General features: G+C 38.7%; 2 protein-coding genes across 3 annotated transcripts; one reads left to right on the forward strand and one right to left on the reverse strand.

Annotated features, from left to right (window-relative positions):
• Nucleotides 1-1,501: 1,501 nt before the first annotated feature.
• smim22 (small integral membrane protein 22) lies at nucleotides 1,502-5,119 on the forward strand. Its single transcript, XM_083566010.1, has 4 exons — nucleotides 1,502-1,745; nucleotides 2,782-2,916; nucleotides 4,700-4,770; nucleotides 4,866-5,119. The coding sequence occupies exons 1-4, from the start codon at nucleotides 1,655-1,657 to the stop codon at nucleotides 4,911-4,913; spliced, it is 345 nt and encodes a 114-aa protein (XP_083422136.1). The 5' UTR covers nucleotides 1,502-1,654; the 3' UTR covers nucleotides 4,914-5,119.
• A 781-nt stretch (nucleotides 5,120-5,900) lies between these two features.
• On the reverse strand, nucleotides 5,901-19,436 carry rogdi (rogdi atypical leucine zipper). 2 transcript variants are annotated; one of them, XM_083565955.1, is made up of 12 exons: nucleotides 19,181-19,436; nucleotides 18,650-18,862; nucleotides 18,321-18,392; nucleotides 18,158-18,240; nucleotides 16,922-16,976; nucleotides 14,987-15,067; nucleotides 14,351-14,446; nucleotides 10,573-10,671; nucleotides 9,764-9,877; nucleotides 8,972-9,021; nucleotides 8,647-8,773; nucleotides 5,901-7,322 (listed from the first exon to the last, which is right to left on the reverse strand). In XM_083565955.1, the coding sequence occupies exons 2-12, from the start codon at nucleotides 18,731-18,733 to the stop codon at nucleotides 7,281-7,283; spliced, it is 903 nt and encodes a 300-aa protein (XP_083422081.1). In that variant the 5' UTR covers nucleotides 18,734-18,862; nucleotides 19,181-19,436; the 3' UTR covers nucleotides 5,901-7,280. The 2 variants fall into 2 exon arrangements, 1 of the variants encoding a protein (XP_083422081.1); XR_014537466.1 differs by lacking the exon at nucleotides 19,181-19,436 and having other exon boundaries at nucleotides 5,901-8,018; nucleotides 8,067-8,773; nucleotides 18,650-18,859.
• Nucleotides 19,437-19,614: the final 178 nt, after the last annotated feature.

The raw sequence follows: 19,614 nt of genomic DNA on the forward strand, positions 1-19,614 counted from the left end.
GACTCGTAATCGGAGACAGCGTCACCTGGTGTTCAAGGTAAGTAGCTACACATTAAACACTTTTTGGTATGTATCTGTTAAATGTATCAGGATTTGAGTGATTTATGTCTGTAATGACTCATTTAGACACATATAAATAAAATAGTCTGTGTTTGGTTGAGTTTATGTTGTACCAAGTACTAATCCTCTAGTTAAACATTACCTCTCTAAAAAGATCCTTTTACCTTTCTACTCGGGTAAAAATACAAAAGTACACATTCCTTTTAATGTATTTAAGGGGTGAAGTTAATATTTCAATACTTGATGTAATTCAGAGTTGTTTATTGCTACACAGTGAGAGTCCCGTCATTCCTCACAAACTCTCATATTAATAGCAGAAAACTGATGCCTTACTGCTCATTTTCTAACATTTACAGATTTTATTTTACTCCATTATTAATGATTAATGTGTGTTTGTGACTGTAGGAAAATAAATGATCATCACAATAATGATTATGATGGTGATGATTATTATTATTATGATATAATGATGGTGAAAGATACATTATGCAGATGCAGATGTTTCAAGTCTTTCAACATCAGACACCATCGTCCAGGCGACCAGACCCCGGCTTGTGTCCCAGCAGCAACTGCCCATGCTTTACATTTATTATCGACTTACAACTGAGCAGTCGAGGGTTAAGGGCCTTGCTCAAGGGCCCAACGGTGTCAACTTTGTGGTGCTGGGATCTGAACTTGTGACTTTCCAATCCAATGCCTTTACCACTGAGTTCCCACCCCTCGGTTCTGTCCTATATGTCTGTGGTTTTCTCCATAATAATGATTATGACAATAATGATGATGATTATTATTATGAAATAATAATGCTATTATTTATTATTATTATTATTATTATATAATAATGATGAATTAAGTAATAATAATGATGAATAAAATGATAATGACGATGAATAAAATGATAATAATTATTATATGATGATTTTTTTGTCCAAAAATACTTTCTATATATTGATTGATTTATTTTAAATGTGCAATACCACTTTTTATAGTATCTTTTTTTTTATTTGTCGTTTATAAAAATGTGCACACACACACACACACACACACACACACACACACACACACACACACACACACACACACATATATCAACACATTTTCATCTCCATCCTTTATTACTCTTACATGCAGCACATCCTTCAGAGCTCGGTTCCTCTGCCTCGCCGACCTCCTTCTCCTTATGCTTTCCTGCACTTTCTCATTCCACCACATCTTTTTGTCTTCCTTTTTATTTCCAGGTACCTTTCTAGGTGTCCCCCTGATCACTTCTGCAGTAGTTGCCCAATCATCCAGCATCTATTCACCACCACCGAGACTCTGTCTGACCTCCTCCCTGAATCTGACTGATGGTGAATCATGATTCTTTATGTGGTGATTTAGAGCCCTCTAGCGGCCAAGTGTTTACATTTCTCCAGCATATATACTCTGTACCAACACCTTTAATCGGCGGCTCTGACTCTAATAAAATGTGGTGAGTTAACGCACGAGACTGCTTCCGGTTTGAAAAGAGCGCGAGGACTCGCTATCTGCTGTTCATGTGGTTAATGTGAGAGATAATCACTACAGTAAAATACGCCATCAAAGTATTGCGCGCATGCGCAGTGGGCTCAAAACTCTAGGCAGGCAGGCAGGTGAGCAGACAGGTGGATCCCGGAAACTATACAAAGAAATCAACAAAATCCCAGGTGAGTTCGAAGCTTTTTAAGTGTTTCTCCAGGAACTGTTTTAAGTCTAAACATGTAAAAGAAGACTAAAACACGTCGTATTAAGGTGTTAGTGAGAGTTTATATAGTGTATCTTCTGTATCATTGATTTGGGTTGAACTGAGATGACGCTGAATAATAATAATAACAGGCCTGAACAGTAAACAAAGGCAGGGGATTTTATTATTATATTATTCAAACTTTTATAACATCATTTATCTTTATTTAGAAACATATGAACTGTGGTCAAAGTGTTAAAATGGTCATGTGACATGACTTGAATATGTTTTTATTAATAATAACTCTATATAACCTAAAACATAACCTGGTTCTGTATTCTGTTTAAACACAGTTTTGGGCTTCACATTTAAACAATAAAAGAAAATAAATCACTTTTTAATGGGAAATGAGAGTTAGGAGACATGAGGCAGGTCTTACGCCTAATTGAACCAATACATTTCACTTCTTCCTTGTTCCTTGTTATTGTTTACTTTAAAGTCCGAGTTCTGAAATAGTCCAGATCCCAGGGATTACACTGTGTAGAACATGCAGAAAGTGTAGACAAGTAAGAGGAAATTTGTTTATTTTAGAACATCCCACTCCACTTTTAGTCCTCATTTACTGTTCTAGAAACCTCCACTCTTCTGGGAAGATGTTACAGTAGATTTTGTGGAGATTTGTGCTCATTTATCCATTGCATTAGTAAAGTCAGGTCCTAAAGTCCTGTAAAGGTCCTAGTAAAGTCAGGTCTTGATGTGGGTGAGGTGAGGAAGCCTGGAGTGCAATCAGCGTTCATATTCATCCCAAAGGGGTTCAATAAGGTTTCTAGCTATAGCAGGAGATCTTCCACTCGAACCTGGCTTTGTGCAAAGACGTATTATCATCGTGGAACAAGTTTGAGTCTCTTAGTTTGAGTGAAAGGAAAATGACATGCTACTGCCTACAAGATGTGATAGTCAGGTGTCCACAAACTTTATTATCTCTGACCCAGTTGTCTTTTTTTTTTTTCTGAACACAGCCACGATGTCTCAGGACAACCTGCAGCAGGAGTTTCAGAACCAGGTCAACGATGTTTTTAGCCGGCTGCAGAACAAGGAGATGTTTCAGTCGGACTGGGACATCGCCTCCTTCGCCATTTTCTTCATCTTCATCGGTGAGTCAGTGTTACTACAAGCAGCTTTAGGTATCGGCTTAGCGTGGACAACTATAGACCTCTTAGAAACAGGTCTATAGAAGAACATCTAAGTCCAATGTAGAACAAACAGTAGTCTATGTGAAGAATAAGTCAGTTGTATACTGACAGCTAATGGAGGGTCTAATACATCAGTTATTCAGTGTACAGTGTCCTCAAGATGACTTGTATATAAATTTCATATATATATATATATATATATATATATATATATATATATATATATATATATATATATATATATATATATATCCCACAAAAGTGAGTGCACCCCTCACATTTTAGCAACCATTGCAGTAGATCTTCTCAAGGGACAATACTATAGAAATGAAACTTGGATATATTTTAAAGTAGTCAAAGTGCAGCTTGTGTAACAGTATAAATTTACTGGCCTCTAAAAATAATTCATCATACAGCCATTATTGTCAAAATAACTGGCAACAAAAGTGAGTACACCCTCAGTGATAACAGCTGTACATCCTTTAACCATGCAAAGCCACATGTCCTATTTGAGAATTATAATTGTTGCTCTCCATAAAGATGGCCGAGGCTGTAAGATCATCGGTAAAACCCTGAAACTGAGTTACGGTACAGTGGCCAGGGTCATACAGAGGTTTTCCAAAAACGGGTTCCACTCAGAACAGACCTCGGGAGGGTCCATCGAAGAAGTCGAGTCCTCGTGCTGTCCGTCAGGTGCAGAAGCTGCTTCATAAAACAGACGTATGAGCGCTGCAGCATTGCTTTAGAGGTTCGCTTGGCCGTCATTCCAGAAGGAAGCCTCTTCTGAAGCTGCCTCACAAGAAAATCTGCAAACAGTTTGCTGAAGTAAACCTGTCCAAGAGCATGAATTACTTTAACTATGTTCTGTGGTCTAATGAGAATAAGATAAACTTGTTTGGCTCAGATGGTGTCCAGCATGTGTGGTGACACCCTGGTGAGAAAAACCAAGAAAATTGTTTCCTGCCTACATTCAAGCATGGTGGTGGTAGCATCATGGTCTGGGACTGCATGAGTGCTGCTGGTACTGGGGAGCTATGGTTCATGTGACATTTGTCTAACATCCAGCAGCTCTGTGATTTATTATGGAGGAGTGGAAAAGGATCCCAGCAACAACCTGTGCAGCTCTGGTAAATTTCATGCCCAGGAGGATTGAAGCAGTGCTAGATAACAATGATGGTCTTATAAAATATAGACACTTTGGACACAGTTTGGTTGTGTGGTGGTGTTATTTAGACAATAATGGCTGTAGGTTTAGTTATTTTTAGAGGACAGTAAATCTGTACTGCTATACAAACTGCACATTGACACTCTAAAGTATATCCAAGTTATATTTCTATAGTATTGAGAAGATGTGAGGGGTGTCGATGATGTATATGAAATCTGCCGAATACTCAATTCTGATTGGTGTAAAGTAGTTTGTAGTAATAGATAATTCACATGGACTTGTACATGGACATGGACTTGGGGTTTCTACAAAAAGTTGTTTGCTGTGGGTCTTTTGGGAAACATGACACAGCTGTGCATTGGGAGTTACGCTTTTTAACTCTAAAAGATATAAAAATGGAGGCTGGTGAAGGACTCATTTGCTAACAACTGCTATAAAGTCTGTATAAATTGTTACCCAAAAAGACAAACTAGGCGAAAGAGGAATAAAGTATTTATTAACAGACACAGGATGTTGAACTTTAGCACTGTGTGTAATAAAGGCTGATTCATTGGTAAACATGTGCTTTTGTTTCCTCAGGCATGGTTGTGCTGCTCATCATCTTGGTTCTGATCCGCTGCTGTTGCTGTTGCTGCTTCTGCGACGAAAAGGTACCGCAACACTTAGTTTTTTTGTAATGGAAATGAAAATGTCAGTGTTTTTTTGGCTAACGGGAATCATCTGTTTTGTTTTTACTTATTTACAGCCCAAAAGACATAAAATAGGCATCGACAACATGGCACTGGAGCCCTAAAGCTCAAGATGAGAGTCCGGCCTGTTTGCACTTCTTTTCAAAACACTTTCTAATGTTTTTACTGCTGTATTTTGTCACATTAATGCTAACGAGTATATTGTGTAAGAGAATGTAGAAGATGAGGAACTAATCGGGGATGTTTTATAAAGTTGACAGTGACGCTGTAATAATTACTGTAGCTGTAGCTCAATTTAACTTATTGTTTTGAGGCTTTGTTAAAAAAAAAAAAAGTAATTCCTCACTTTCGAATGTAATTGCACTCTGCTTCCTGCTGCTGTTACGACATGCTTATGATTCTCTGTAAAAGAATAAAAGTACAATATAGTGTACTGTACATTGTGGTACATTTGATTTATTTGAGAACAGCATTGTGAGGTTTTAACCCTATTATGTACACGATGTGACCTTAACAACCTCCACTCTTCTGGGAAGATGTTCCACTAGAGTTTGCAGTTGTGCTTGGTGAGATTGTTTGGGTGTTAATAACCCAAGGGTGAGGAGGCCTGGGGTGCAGTCAGCATGAAAAATTCATCCTAAAGGTCTTCAATCAGGTTGAGGTCAAAACGCTAAAGCAGGAGATCTTCCACTCCATCCCATGTAAAGCAAATCTTCATGGAGCTGGCTTTGTGCACATGGGAATTATCATGCTGGAACAGGATTGGATATCGTAGTTTAGGTGAAGGGAAAATTTTAGTCCACTCTGAGTTCACCTGAAGGACATGGATCTCACCTGTAATTTCAGCATCCAATCCGTAGAATCTGACGCATGCACCATTCAAGTTTCTGGACTTCCATAAACAGGTTTCAGACCAGGAAGCATCATTTAGTACAGAAATAAGGTATTACAGTGGTATAGTGGTGAATAGGCTCCTCTTCCTGTGAAAGTTCCTGGTTCATGGTTCATGGTCAAGTCACCAGGCGACACTGGCTAATGAGGCTACCATGTACATAAAATCGTATTATTTCAATAAGAGCACACGGACATGATTGACTTCAATATGTTTATTGCACAGTTATTAGAGTGGACGGAAAACAAATGTAGAGGGGGAAAATATATCCTTTAACACTAAGATACATGTTCTGAGTTGGAAAAGTCAAACAATTATAATACCACGTTGAATAAATAAAACATAGGAATAATTTAACACAGACAGCACGGCTTGTATCATAGGAGGAAGAGTAACAAACAGAGTCAATACAGGAATAGAAGGAATGTATAAGTGTACAATATACACAATGTAGGCAAAAGTATTAGGACGCCTGAATTCCCCAGTTATATGTGGTTCTTCCTCAAACTGTGAGCAAAATGCTGTAGGTATACAATTTTATTGAATGTTTTTAGATGCAGTAGAGTGAAAGTTTCCCCTCACGTCAACTAGGAGAACACCTTTGGGATGAATTGGAATGCTGACTGCACCCCAGGTCTCCTCACCTCACCTACATCAGTGCCTGGAACATCTTCCCAGAAGAGTGGAGGTTATTATAAACGGCAAATCAGGACTAAAAGTGGAATAGGATGCTCAAAAAGCACTGTCATATGGTCAGGTGTCCTCAAACTTTTGGCCATATAGTGTAGCTAATATGGTCATGTAGTGCACGATTACACCACCATGGCCAAATGTTTATGGACGCCTAATGAATCACACCAATATGTTCTAAATCAAACTATGCTGTTATAATTACCTTTACTCGGATGTTTGGTGAGCTGATGTTTGGTCAGTTAATATTCCTGTTGAGTAAAAAACCCACAGTGTCATGGAGCACGAAGCATCGTCATGCTGGAACAGATTTTGGCCTCCTATTAACACTGAAGGGAATTTGTAACGTTTGACATTCTATACCATTATTGCAGCAACAGCTTGAACATGAACCACATACGGGTGTGACGGACACTTTTGGCCATACGAGTGTACATTAATGCAAAAATATAATCAGCAAAAGTTGCCCAAGGTAAAATGTGTATAATTTCACCTCAATGCAAAATTATAAACACTTTCAGACAAACTGAAGAAAAAAAAAGTGCCTATGATTCACTGAAATGTGTCATGGACTATAAAACAAGCATAAGGATTGCTAACGTTATAATAGTGTCATTAGAAAAACACTGCTAACACGTTTTGATCATAGCTCGGATACTTCTAACATTTCACAGTTTTTCAAAAAAAATAAAATAAACGGAATAACAGGATTTTACTTCCATGAACTCATTCTATCCAGTTCTAATGCTTGAAGATAAATGAACAGTTGGTCCTAAAGCGGATATGTGGATTCAATACGTGGTGTGTTTTCTTTTGCGCATTTAAAGTTTGGTTTTATATTGATTTTTGCACTTTTTGCACAAATTGACATTTTTGACATAACAGGTCATTAAAAGGGCCTGTAGTTCCAGAAGCTGGAGAACACAGAAATCTGCAAAAAAACAACAACAACTTAAAATAATAATACAAAATGTTACTACCATTTGTTAGTTGTGATTCTATGCTACCCATTATCTCAAAACTCGGTTAGACTGCCACCATCCTAACTGCCAAGGGTGATGAGAATCATGGAAATTTTCGAGATCGTCCACAAAGCCGTGCTGGTCTATGACAAATACCCCTGGGGATCTTTTCCTTTCTGCTTTATGCCTCCTGCAGATGGTGGACCAAATTTACACAACCTATAACACATGCCTTTCAACGGAACCATCATATAGTGCCATGAATAGCCGCGTGTCTACAGCTGCAACCAGGGGAATTTTCCCGCAGTTAATGCTGCCATGTTCGTCTACAAACGTCTGGATAAGTCTGAGTTAGTCCCTGCTGGCTCCCAGATTCCCCATGATTTCTGTGGAAGCCCCTCTTGAAATGATCCTGACAGATATTTTATTGAGAGGTTGTAAGGAAGATATGGACACTTAAGCAATTATGGTCATGAGCAGGCACCACCTGATGAAGCGTGAATGAATGTAGATGCACCCTATCATGTTTTTAGCTGTCAGCTATCTGACAGAAGTTGTTTCATGTGAGAGGAAGTTAAATAAATAAAAAAATAAGTTTAGTAGAATACCTAGAACAGGATACAGCTCTACAGGTATGTGCTTTGCTGCACATATCCTGTTTTGGACTTCTTTTTTATCCATAAGTAACCCAAGTCCGTTCAGCAACACTGCACTGAGCTCACCATGTACGCACTGTTATCCGGGTAACTCTGTGGTAAACTTGTAGAACATCAGAACATTCTAGAAGTGCTATCTCAGTGGTTGAGGCATTGGACTTTGGATCCGAAGGTCAAGAATGCAAATCACAGCTACACCAAGCTGCCATTTCTGGGCCCCTAAACAGGGCCCTTAATCCCCATAACTGCTCTGTTGTATAAATGAGATAAATGTAGGTCGCTTTGAATGAAGGCGTCTGCCAAATGCCATTAATGCAAAATGTCAATTATATGAACACGATCCTATTTAGCCCCATACTATTTAGGTTCCACCTTAGCTTAGCTTAGCTAGTTAACCGTCACAGGGATAAAAAACAACACGAGGGCCGTCCTCGTTTAAGCCGAGGGTCAGCTGGTGGACATTATCACCATGACCAATAGAAGCCCAGCGTTTTCTGCGGCATGTAATTCTTTGAGGATTCTCTCTTCTATAGGGATTCTATAGGGATTTTTCACAGTATATCTATTTTTGGTTAAAGTAAACCTAATCCCAGCTGTCACACCTCAAATATGAAGAGCCAAACATAGACTTACTCACCTTATCTTTCAGCTGCTGGCAGAGCTGCAGTGAGATGGTGAAAAACACCAGCGTGTCGTTCAACCACGGCACCACACACTCCACTTTGTGCACGTGGCTCACCTCGAACTTAGTGTTGTTTAGTTCACTGTGGGGGGGAAAAAACTGTTCGATTCATTTTTTTAATTATTATTATAATCAAATAATGATTTCATTATTATTACTATTCTAAAGGCTATGACTATTGTTTCTATCATTACTATTATTTAAATCAAACTCTTGAACAAAGCTCAAAGTAAAAAAAGAAAATAAGAAAAAAAAAAAGAAAAAAAAAAGGATAACTTACAACATCGATCCAGGATTATGTGTAACTGAACTTCCTGCTGGTTTGAAGTTCTACGGAAAAAAAACCCACGTGTAAATAAAATGTCAAATACACACAAGTACTGGAACACCTGACTTTCCCATCCCTATGTGATTCTTCCCCAAACTTTATGAACATCCCATTCCACATGTAGTCTCCATTTGCTGTTATAGTAACCTCCATTCTTCTGGGAAGATGTTCCACCAGATTCTGTGGAGATTTGTGCTCATTCAGGCACAAGGACGTTAGTAAAGTCAGGTACTGATGTTGGAGAGGTGAAAAGGCCTGAGGTGCAGTCAGTGTTCAAATTCATCCCAAAGGTGTTTAATAGGGTCAGAGTACTATAGCACTGTACCAGCCCATGTAAAGTATCTCTTTAGGGATATACTGGAACAGGTTTGGGTCTCTTAGTTCAAGTGAAGGAAAAATGTCATACTACAGCATCCAGAGACATCCTGTACAATTGCCTTTCACTTTGTAAAGAAGCTTTTAGTCATTTCAACCTTATATAGCTGCCACAGTACACAGTGAAATGAAACAACGTTCCTCCAGAACCCTGGTGCTACATTTAACAATATAGAGCTACATTACAGAAAACACAGGGCTAAGGACTAGAAAGTATCCTCACCACATAAAGTGCATCAACACACGACAGTGTTGGACAAATACACAAAACCCAAACTTTGTGGTAACAGTTTGGGGAAGAACCACATATGGCTGGAAAAGTCAGGTGTCCCAATACCTTTGTCCAAAAAATACTGCAACCCTTCATACCTTAGTAGTGTTGGGCTGAAGCACGTGCAGCTGATAGACGGTCAGGCAGAGCTTACTGAGGTTTATGTACAAATTCACCATCAAGTCACCGGGCATCGGGGGCGTGAACATCCTCTGAGGAGAGAAAAGTACGTCACGGAGGAAGCGGCGCAGTGGCAAAAACAAATCCGATGACGTTTGTTTTGCAAATGATGTTTATGCAAGGGACGATAGTGCATTGGCAGAAACACGCTTATCTTACTGCACACACATACACAAAGTGAGTCAAAACTACTCTGACTGTGGTCAAAGGTCAACATTCCTGGCTAAACAATCTAAAAAAAATTTTTTAAAAACAGAGCAGAGTAGAAAATGCCTGTCTCAAATCACACTACAGAATATGTGACTCCTGTCGTTCTATTCACAGTATAATATTTCATATTCAGCATATAAAATCAGTCATATTGGGTATCTTGTGTGAGAAAACAATAAGAACAATTATCTAGAACTCTGAATTGAACAAATCTGAATTGTTGGGATCATCCATCAGTCTGGGTTTATATGGTTTTACATGTAATAATTAACCTAGCATGTAATGATTAGCCTACTTTTGTGTTTTTACTGCGCAGTCACGTAAACCTGAAGACTACATTTGTTTAGACGGATGTCATAAAATGGTTGAGTGTCTATATTTTTTTGTTCATTATATGGCCAAAAGTTTGTGGACACCCGACCATTGTGTGCCTCCAATTGTTTTGGGACACATTTGGATAAAAAAAAATAAAAATCAGGTGTCCCAATACTTTTGTCCATAAAGCGTATATATTTACCATTAATCCGGTGGAGGCGAGTTCAGGCAGAGTCATGGTAGCCGGTGTGGTAAGACGATTGCGTGCTCTGGTCAACTGCATCATTATGGCATCCATCAGCTATAAGAGAACGTCAGATTCGATTACGCTTTAATCTTCACCCATTCATTGATTTGGGTACTACTGTGTTTAATTGCCTTTAATAGGATTTGATAAATGACCTTTAAACACTTTAAAACTGCACAAAGACAAGCTTGTGGACTTCCCCTTTGCTAAATGTTTTAAATCACTGTTACCTCCATGAAGTGAAATAGAGAAATCTTCCTGATGGTGTACAGGAAAAACCTGTACAATAGCACGCCGGGCAAAACATGATACAGCAGTTGGTTGAGCAAAGATTTTTGTTGACAGGACGTCAACACCGTGACTGACTGCTTCAGTGAAGCATGTTAGATGAGAAATCAACATGGACATCATTGTAAATGTTAATAGTGTGAATCACCATCAACTCACTCAGCTATTGCTCAACGTACGCTCAACATACACTACTCCCACGCTCAACTTACTTAAATAGTGCTCAACGTACACTCAACATACACTCATCCCACGCTCAACTTACTCAACTAGTGCTCAACGTACGCTTAACATACACTCATCCCACGCTCAACTTATTCAACTAGTGCTCAACGTACGCTCAACATACACTCATCCCACGCCCAACTTACTCAACTAGTGCTCAACGTACACTCAACATACACTCATCCCACGCTCAACTTACTCAACTAGTGCTCAACGTACGCTCAACATACACTCATCCCACGCCCAACTTACTCAACTAGTGCTCAACGTACGCTCAACATGCACTCATCCCACGCTCAACTTACTCAACTAGTGCTCAACGTACACTCAACATACACTCATCCCACGCTCAACTTACTCAACTAGTGCTCAACGTACGCTCAACATACACTCATCCCACGCCCAACTTACTCAACTAGTGCTCAACGTACGCTCAACATGCACTCATCCCACGCTCAACTTACTCAACTAGTGCTCAACGTACACTCAACATACACTCATCCCACGCTCAACTTATTCAACTAGTGCTCAACGTACGCTCAACATACATTCATCCCACGCTCAACTTATTCAACTAGTGCTCAACGTACGCTCAACATACACTCATCCCACGCCCAACTTACTCAACTAGTGCTCAACGTACACTCAACATACACTCATCCCACGCTCAACTTACTCAACTAGTGCTCAACGTACGCTCAACATACACTCATCCCACGCCCAACTTACTCAACTAGTGCTCAACGTACGCTCAACATGCACTCATCCCACGCTCAACTTACTCAACTAGTGCTCAACGTACACTCAACATACACTCATCCCACGCTCAACTTACTCAACTAGTGCTCAACGTGCGCTCAACATACACTCATCCCACGCCCAACTTACTCAACTAGTGCTCAACGTACGCTCAACATGCACTCATCCCACGCTCAACTTACTCAACTAGTGCTCAACGTACACTCAACATACACTCATCCCACGCTCAACTTACTCAACTAGTGCTCAACGTACGCTCAACATACACTCATCCCACGCCCAACTTACTCAACTAGTGCTCAACGTACGCTCAACATACACTCATCCCACGCTCAACTTACTCAACTAGTGCTCAACGTACGCTCAACATACACTCATCCCACGCCCAACTTACTCAACTAGTGCTCAACGTACGCTCAACATGCACTCATCCCACGCTCAACTTACTCAACTAGTGCTCAACGTACACTCAACATACACTCATCCCACGCCCAACTTACTCAACTAGTGCTCAACGTACGCTCAACATGCACTCATCCCACGCTCAACTTACTCAACTAGTGCTCAACGTACCCTCAACATACACTCATCCCACGCCCAACTTACTCAACTAGTGCTCAACGTACGCTCAACATGCACTCATCCCACGCTCAACTTACTCAACTAGTGCTCAACGTACACTCAACATACACTCATCCCACGCCCAACTTACTCAACTAGTGCTCAACGTACGCTCAACATGCACTCATCCCACGCTCAACTTACTCAACTAGTGCTCAACGTACACTCAACATACACTCATCCCACGCCCAACTTACTCAACTAGTGCTCAACGGACGCTCAACATGCACTCATCCCACGCTCAACTTACTCAACTAGTGCTCAACATTACAGCTATCGATTATTTTACCAATCGAGTATTCTACCGATCAGTTCATCGATTAATTGAGTAATAGGATATTTATATATTTATATATTTATAACTTTATAATTAGTATTGTTTCTTTTTTAAAGAGCAAAAATAATTATACAAAAGAAAAGAAAACGGGTCTCTTAAAATGAGAAATTGCAATCTGTGCAAAAAAAACATTTAGTGCATTTGATTGCCATATCGCATCGAAATGCAAATACAAATATATAAATAAAAATCATAAGTAAGAATATAAAAATTAATTTGTTAATTTATGCTAAGAAAGGGTAAACGCATTGTACAGAGTTTTCTTTGTCTTTTAGTTTGAAATGATCCCAAACTTTAGAAACTTTCTGTTGTGTTCTTTGGCCTGAATCTTCTCCTCGTCCCTCACTGTTTACGGTTTTCCATTTTTCATTCTGCAGCGTCTTCAGTGTTACCTGATCAGGGGTCTCATTTATAAACGTGGCATAGGCACAAGACCAGGCTGAAAACATGTGTATGCCACCTTCAAAGCAAAGGTTGTGGTTTATAAATAGAACAAACTTGTTGGGAGAAAGTGCGCACCTGTAAGTAAACCCTGAGCCCTGCGTGTGCACAACGTGGAAACGTAGAAGGCAGAAGGATATTCGACGACATTGACGGCGCACATATTCTTTGTGTGGATTCAACACTTTCCATGCAAAGTATATGCACGCTGTCTGTTGGTAAATCCCCTTCCCCCTTTTATAAATGAGATCCCAGAGCGGTCTGGTGTTTTTGGCGGGTGGTGCAGCAGTAATAATGGTCTGTGGGGAAACACAGTGCTCCGTCTAGTTAAATGGACTGAATGAAATGGACATAATTATTTGCCTTGATGCTTTTTTGTATTCTAATTACTCGAGGAATAATTTCAGGAATACTCAACATTCATCTCATGTCAACTTACTTTCAAATAATGCTCAACGCGCACTTATCATACACTCATCTCACGCTCAACTTCTTCAAATAATGCTTAATGTACACTCAACATACAGGTTCCCTGGTGGTATAGTGGTAAGGATGCGGCGCTCTCACTGCTGCGGCCCGGGTTCGATCCCCGGTCAGGGAACCAACCCCAGCCACTCTTAGTGCCGGTCCCAAGCCCGGATAAATGGGGAGGGTTGCGTTAGGAAGGGCATCCAGCGTAAAAACATGTGCCAAATCAAACATGCGGATGATCCGCTGTGGCGACCCCTATTGGGAGAAGCCGAAAGAAAGTACACTCAACATACAGTACACTCATCCCATGCTCAACTCACTTTTAACTAGTGCTCAACATATGCCAATGTCGTGTTAAAGTCACTCAACTTTGGTTGTGCTTTTGAGAATGAAATATTTAAACTTTTATTTTATGCTGATTCAATAGTGTGACTCTACGGTCTGGGCCAGGAAGAAATCACACCCAGCCTCATAAGGCCGTAGGTATTTTTTCTAAAGAAAAGCGCTTAAACCTGCTTTTCCTTTGAATACCAGCCATCCCAAAATCACATCTATGAAGTCATTGTTCAAAGTGTGCTGCAGTGGACAAACCTTATTGACCTCGGCGCCGGTTTTAAAGTAATAGCTCTCGTCACGGCTGCTGAGCAGCTGAAGTGCCTGGTTCACATGATTCCTCGCATCCTGGATCTGCGAGCAAACACACAGGAGAAGGTTTAACCATGAAGACATGAGAATTAAACCATGATTACATGGTGCTGGTGGATGAAGTTATGAGGAGACATTAAGCTTTTAAGTAAAAAAGATAGATGTACACATGTATATTGTATTTTATGTATTGTATATTGTATACGTTGCTTATTTGAGAAATTGCTGTCCCCAATTTCTTTATCTATCTGGGGAGAGTGTACATTTTAAGTATTTTATATATCGATTTTAAAAATATTTCATATTCCTAAAAATGCTTCTTGACATTACTGCCAATGTCAGTAACTATAGCAACCATACTGATCTAGGAAATAGAATTTTTACATAGCAGACACTTGTATTTATTATATTAAATGTAATAAATGCGAGCGCTCTTACAATTTGCTCGACCAATAAAATTAGTAAACAGCAACTGCCTGTTGTATAATAAAGCATTTCATGTGTGTGTGTGTGTTCAGGTTTATTTATATGTATTTTTAATTGGGCCGTGGTATACGTGACTGTTGCGTGATATGAGCCCACCTGTTGTAATTTCCACTGTTTATCTTCCCGGAATGTGAAGTGCATCACCTGAGTGCTTTTAGCCATCTTAATATTGATGTCCTGCAAAACAACATGACGATACAGCCAATGACCTCGAATCACGCTTAAAACAAAAGTCATACAGTATATAGACAAAAGTATTGGGACCCATGACTTTTTCAGCCATATGTGTTCTTGAACTGTGTCACCCAAACCCGTTCCAGCATGACAATGCTCCTGTGTACAAAGTCAGCTCCATGAACATACGCTTTACATGAGTTGGAATGGAAGATTTCCTGCTGTAGAGCTCTGATCCTCAACCCTATTGAACACCTTTGGGATGAATTGGAATGCTGACTGAACCCCAGGCATCTTCACCTCACCTACATCAGAACCTGACTTTACTGACAACGTTGTGGCTGAATGATTTCCACAGATCTGCAAAGTTTTTTTTACTGGAACATCTTTCCCGAAAGGTGAAGGTTATTTTTAAAGAAAACAGAGACTACATGTGGTGAGACTACATATTAAGATGTTCAAAAAGCACCCACGGATCTTGTGCTTAGGTGTCCACAAAGTTTTGTTCATATAATGTATAATCAAGATTGAGACAAATACTGGTGTTTAAAAAAACGAAAGGCATCCCATGCGTTTACTATAAACAGCAAATTTCTTAAAACACCTTTACTTGCTGAGCAGAATATTTAACTACTTACAAACGCAAATGCTTTCCACTCACACACACACACACACACACACACACACACACACACACACACTAGTTAAATCAATTTGCTTAAATAATAATAAAAAAACTCCAGAAATGTATAATAAATAATAATCTGACTTTGCCTGATTGTTTTAATATTTTCCTTTTAGCTTGTTCACTATTAAAGCTACTTCCTTCTGCTAGCCTGTTTTTTATAATGCTAATGCTAATTGGTGTAATAGAATATCGAATATTAAGTTAGTATGTAAAATAGCCTTAAAAATGTCATTATATACTGTATGTATATATAATTACATTTTTATATATAATAATGTAATGTAATATATATATATATATATATATATATATATATATATATATATATATATATATATATATATATATATATATATATATATATATAAATCCTGCTCTGCACATTATCCTGTTTACTGGCCCTAATTTGTCAGCTAGTTCATAACCCAGTTTTTGTGGTTTTAATGCTAGCTTGTGGGTTAAACCATGAACTATAATCCTACTTTATACATAAGCATTTAAGGTAGTACCAAAGGTCTGCTGCAACACACGATGATGTACTGAATTATAAAATATTAATATAATAATTATAGTAATATAATATTAAGATTATACTGGTAATATAAATTATAATTAGAGTCAACACCCACATATCATCCACTTTGTACTGCTCCCATTATCATCATCTTAGTCATCAGCTTCCACTGGGGTTAGCTGACAACCAAAATGGTGATAATGAGCACAACATGATTGGATGAAATATAGATTTTTGTACCATACATAAATAAATGAACATTAGGTAAATTGTACATGAAAATATAAGACATCCTCCGAAAATAAGCCTTACGGCATCTTTTGGAGCAAAAATGTATATAAGATTCAGTGTTATTTTCTGGGAAACGCTCTGTGGGCTGATGTGTTAAATATTACACTAGTCTGTGAGCTAGTCATTTTTACTGTTGTGGTTTCTGAGAAGACCTTTTACATTTTTTGCATATATGATATTCTTATAATGAGACTTGTATAATCATGATCGGTGTAAAGTATTGTATACTAGCAGGTTAGGATCATTTGTTGAGGTTTGGGAGTTGGTCTTTACTAAATCATCCTCTATGACTGGAAACCACTGCCGGACCTGGACACCTGACTACCCAAAGGGACAGGAGTGGACGTGATACAGCAACACTTACAGCTTGAGTCAGAGCGTCACCCTGCAGAGTCAGGACTCCTTTCACCTGGTCCATGCTAAACACAAAAACACAAAATAGAATAATGTGTTTGTTATGTGGAGGGAACAGGATTGTGCTGCACTGTGCTGTTTACTGGGAATGTCCTGATATTCCTCACTACCTTTATAATAAAAGAGGTAGAATTTACAGATTATTAGTTAAAAAACAAAAAAATGTAGAGTCTGAGTGCAAGTGTTTTTATTCTTCCACTTAACATTTTCATTTTATTTGTATATATCGGAGCAGGTGTAAATACACAGTGTTTTTTGCTTTTGTTCCCAGTAGGGTCAAAAATGTAAAAATGAAGTTGTTTTTCCTTTAATTTCATTTTAAATTTTACATACGAAATAATCAGAAGGTTTTTGAACTTAAAAATATTTAAAACAAATATAAATGATCAATTTAAATATAATTTAGAATTTTCAAGATTCTGCACACACACACACACACACACACACACACACACACACACACACACACACACACACACACACACAACCAGGAAAGTGGTTCTTTGTTTGTTTTTTATATATATTTTAGACACTGTACATTATATTCAATACATCCAAACTACAATAGAACACGTAGGGAATTATATAGTAAACTTGTAAAATAATAAAAATGTGTTATTGTCAAATGTGGTTGTTTTTCTGTAAATCAATCTTATTAAAAGTTGTTTTTTTTAACAGTTGTGTAGCCATAACTAAAGACACAAAAGATGACATACAGCAGACTCATAAAAACCCACAGTATACTGGAACAGGTGAGTAAATAAACTGTACTTGTGAGAGTACAGAATATCTAAACTTCACATGGATGTCCATAGTTAATAAGAAGCAGAGCATGATTGATCTGGATCACTCCTCCAACTTAACTTTTCTTTCACCCCTCCTTCCGTTCTTTCTTTCCTTGCAGAAATGCAGAACTTTGTTTGGGACGTGCACAGCTCGGTTGCCAGAGTCACTATAATCCTGCACTAATGCATTTATTAAACTTGACCCAGTGATACTACAGGATTTGGAACGAGTGCAAATCACCAGATCTGCATCAGATCACATTTATTTTATCCAATCAGCTGAGGTTGACACGTCGGTCATAAACGAGGGACACAAACTGTTTAGCCTACACAATAAAGAGCTTAACATGCCATCCATTTAGAAACCACATACAGCAGACAAATGCAGAAAGACCCCTTACGTGGAGCAGCCAAGAATGAAGTTCTCTTGTTTAAGCTGACCCTCCATCCCTGGAGTAGGCACTGAAAAGCGTCTGGAAGCTTCCTGTGTGATGGAAATGAGAGATTGTTTAAAAGGAGAGAGATCCAACTGCATCAGAGCTGATCATTATGTATCTAAAATACCTTCAAAATGTCCTGCAGCTGTTTCAACACGGCGTGTACCTCCTCCTTGAGGAGCCAGTTGAACTCTTCCTCCTGTGTGAGAAAGCTCAAGATGTAAGACTTTGATAGCAAGGGATTGGGAATTATGATAAATGCATTGACATAAAAATTCGGATTTCTGAAAAGGAAAATCGATATACAAATGCATGCCATGTCTGCTGTGGTGGCTGATCTCTTTTTCATAGGTATCTCCCTGTTCTTCATCAGTGCTGATTGAGTAGATATCTATAGAGCTGAGCTGATAAAGCAAACAGAGCAGCTAGCAAAACAAACGAAACAAATATCCTCACCAACACAGCTCTCTCTGCTTGACTCGCAGCCGACATGATTGAGAGTTCAGACACGGCACTCCGATCTGCACCGATCACCACCATTTAACCAGGATTCAGATCAGTAAAGACACCGCAATGACAAACGGGCCTGTTTAGGAGAGCGCTTAGACACGCCCACTTCAACCTTCACTTCCGGTGAACGATGGCCGTGCCTCCTGTATGAAACGCGCTCTGTTAGGAAAGAAGGAAAAAGGTTATAGGGGGGACTTTCCTTTCTTTCTTCTTTTAAACAGAAGGAAAAACAAATTTAAAAAAAATAAAAATATTATATATATATATATATATATATATATATATATATATATATATATATATATATATATATATATATATATATTACATTGTACATTGATACTAAAAACGTCCAAACAATGAAAGAACACATGGAATTATGTAGTAAAAACACGTGTTAAACAACCCAGAATATATTTAATATTTTCGATTCTTCAAAGTAGTCGACCTTCACTTTAATGACAGCTCTGCATAAACTTGTCATTCTCGGTCATGAGGTTGTCATCTGGAATGGTTATCCAACAATATTCAGGAGTTCCCAGAGGTGTTAAGTGCTTGTTGGCTGCTTTTCCTTCACTCTTGTGTCCAATTTATACCAAACCATCTCAAATGGATTTAGATTGGGTGATTGTGGAGGCCAGGCTATCTGATGCACCACTCCATCACTCTCCTTCTTGGACAAATAGCTAAGGTGTGTTTGGGGTCATTGTCCTGCTGAAAAACAAATGTTACCACTAAGTGCAAACCAGATGTGATAGTATGTTGCTGCAAAATGCTGTGGAAGCCGTGCTGGTTAAGTGGAGAAGTATTTATTTAAATCATTTTAGGCAGTTGTTTTTGGCTGGTAATTTTAATAAACTTATCCTTTGCAGCAGAGGTAGCGCTTGGTATTTCTTTCATGCAACGATCCT

Source organism: Silurus aristotelis, assembly GCF_946808225.1.
Source record: "Silurus aristotelis genome assembly, chromosome: 17".
Classification (NCBI taxonomy): Eukaryota; Metazoa; Chordata; class Actinopteri; order Siluriformes; family Siluridae; genus Silurus; species Silurus aristotelis.

Bases quoted from the DNA above. Each gene is read 5' to 3' on its own strand.
- rogdi (XM_083565955.1), bottom strand. From the start codon at position 18,733: ATGGTGGTGATCGGTGCAGATCGGAGTGCCGTGTCTGAACTCTCAATC. The intron at 15,068-16,921 runs GTAAGTGTTGCT...GTTGTTTTGCAG, and splicing joins GTGACGCTCTGACTCAAGCT to GACATCAATATTAAGATGGC. The intron at 7,323-8,646 runs GTGAGTAAGTCT...GTTTTTTTGCAG, and splicing joins GCCAGCAGCTGAAAGATAAG to ATTTCTGTGTTCTCCAGCTT.
- smim22 (XM_083566010.1), top strand. From the start codon at position 1,655: ATGCGCAGTGGGCTCAAAACTCTAGGCAGGCAGGCAGGTGAGCAGACA. The intron at 1,746-2,781 runs GTGAGTTCGAAG...TTCTGAACACAG, and splicing joins AGAAATCAACAAAATCCCAG to CCACGATGTCTCAGGACAAC. The intron at 2,917-4,699 runs GTGAGTCAGTGT...TTGTTTCCTCAG, and splicing joins CATTTTCTTCATCTTCATCG to GCATGGTTGTGCTGCTCATC.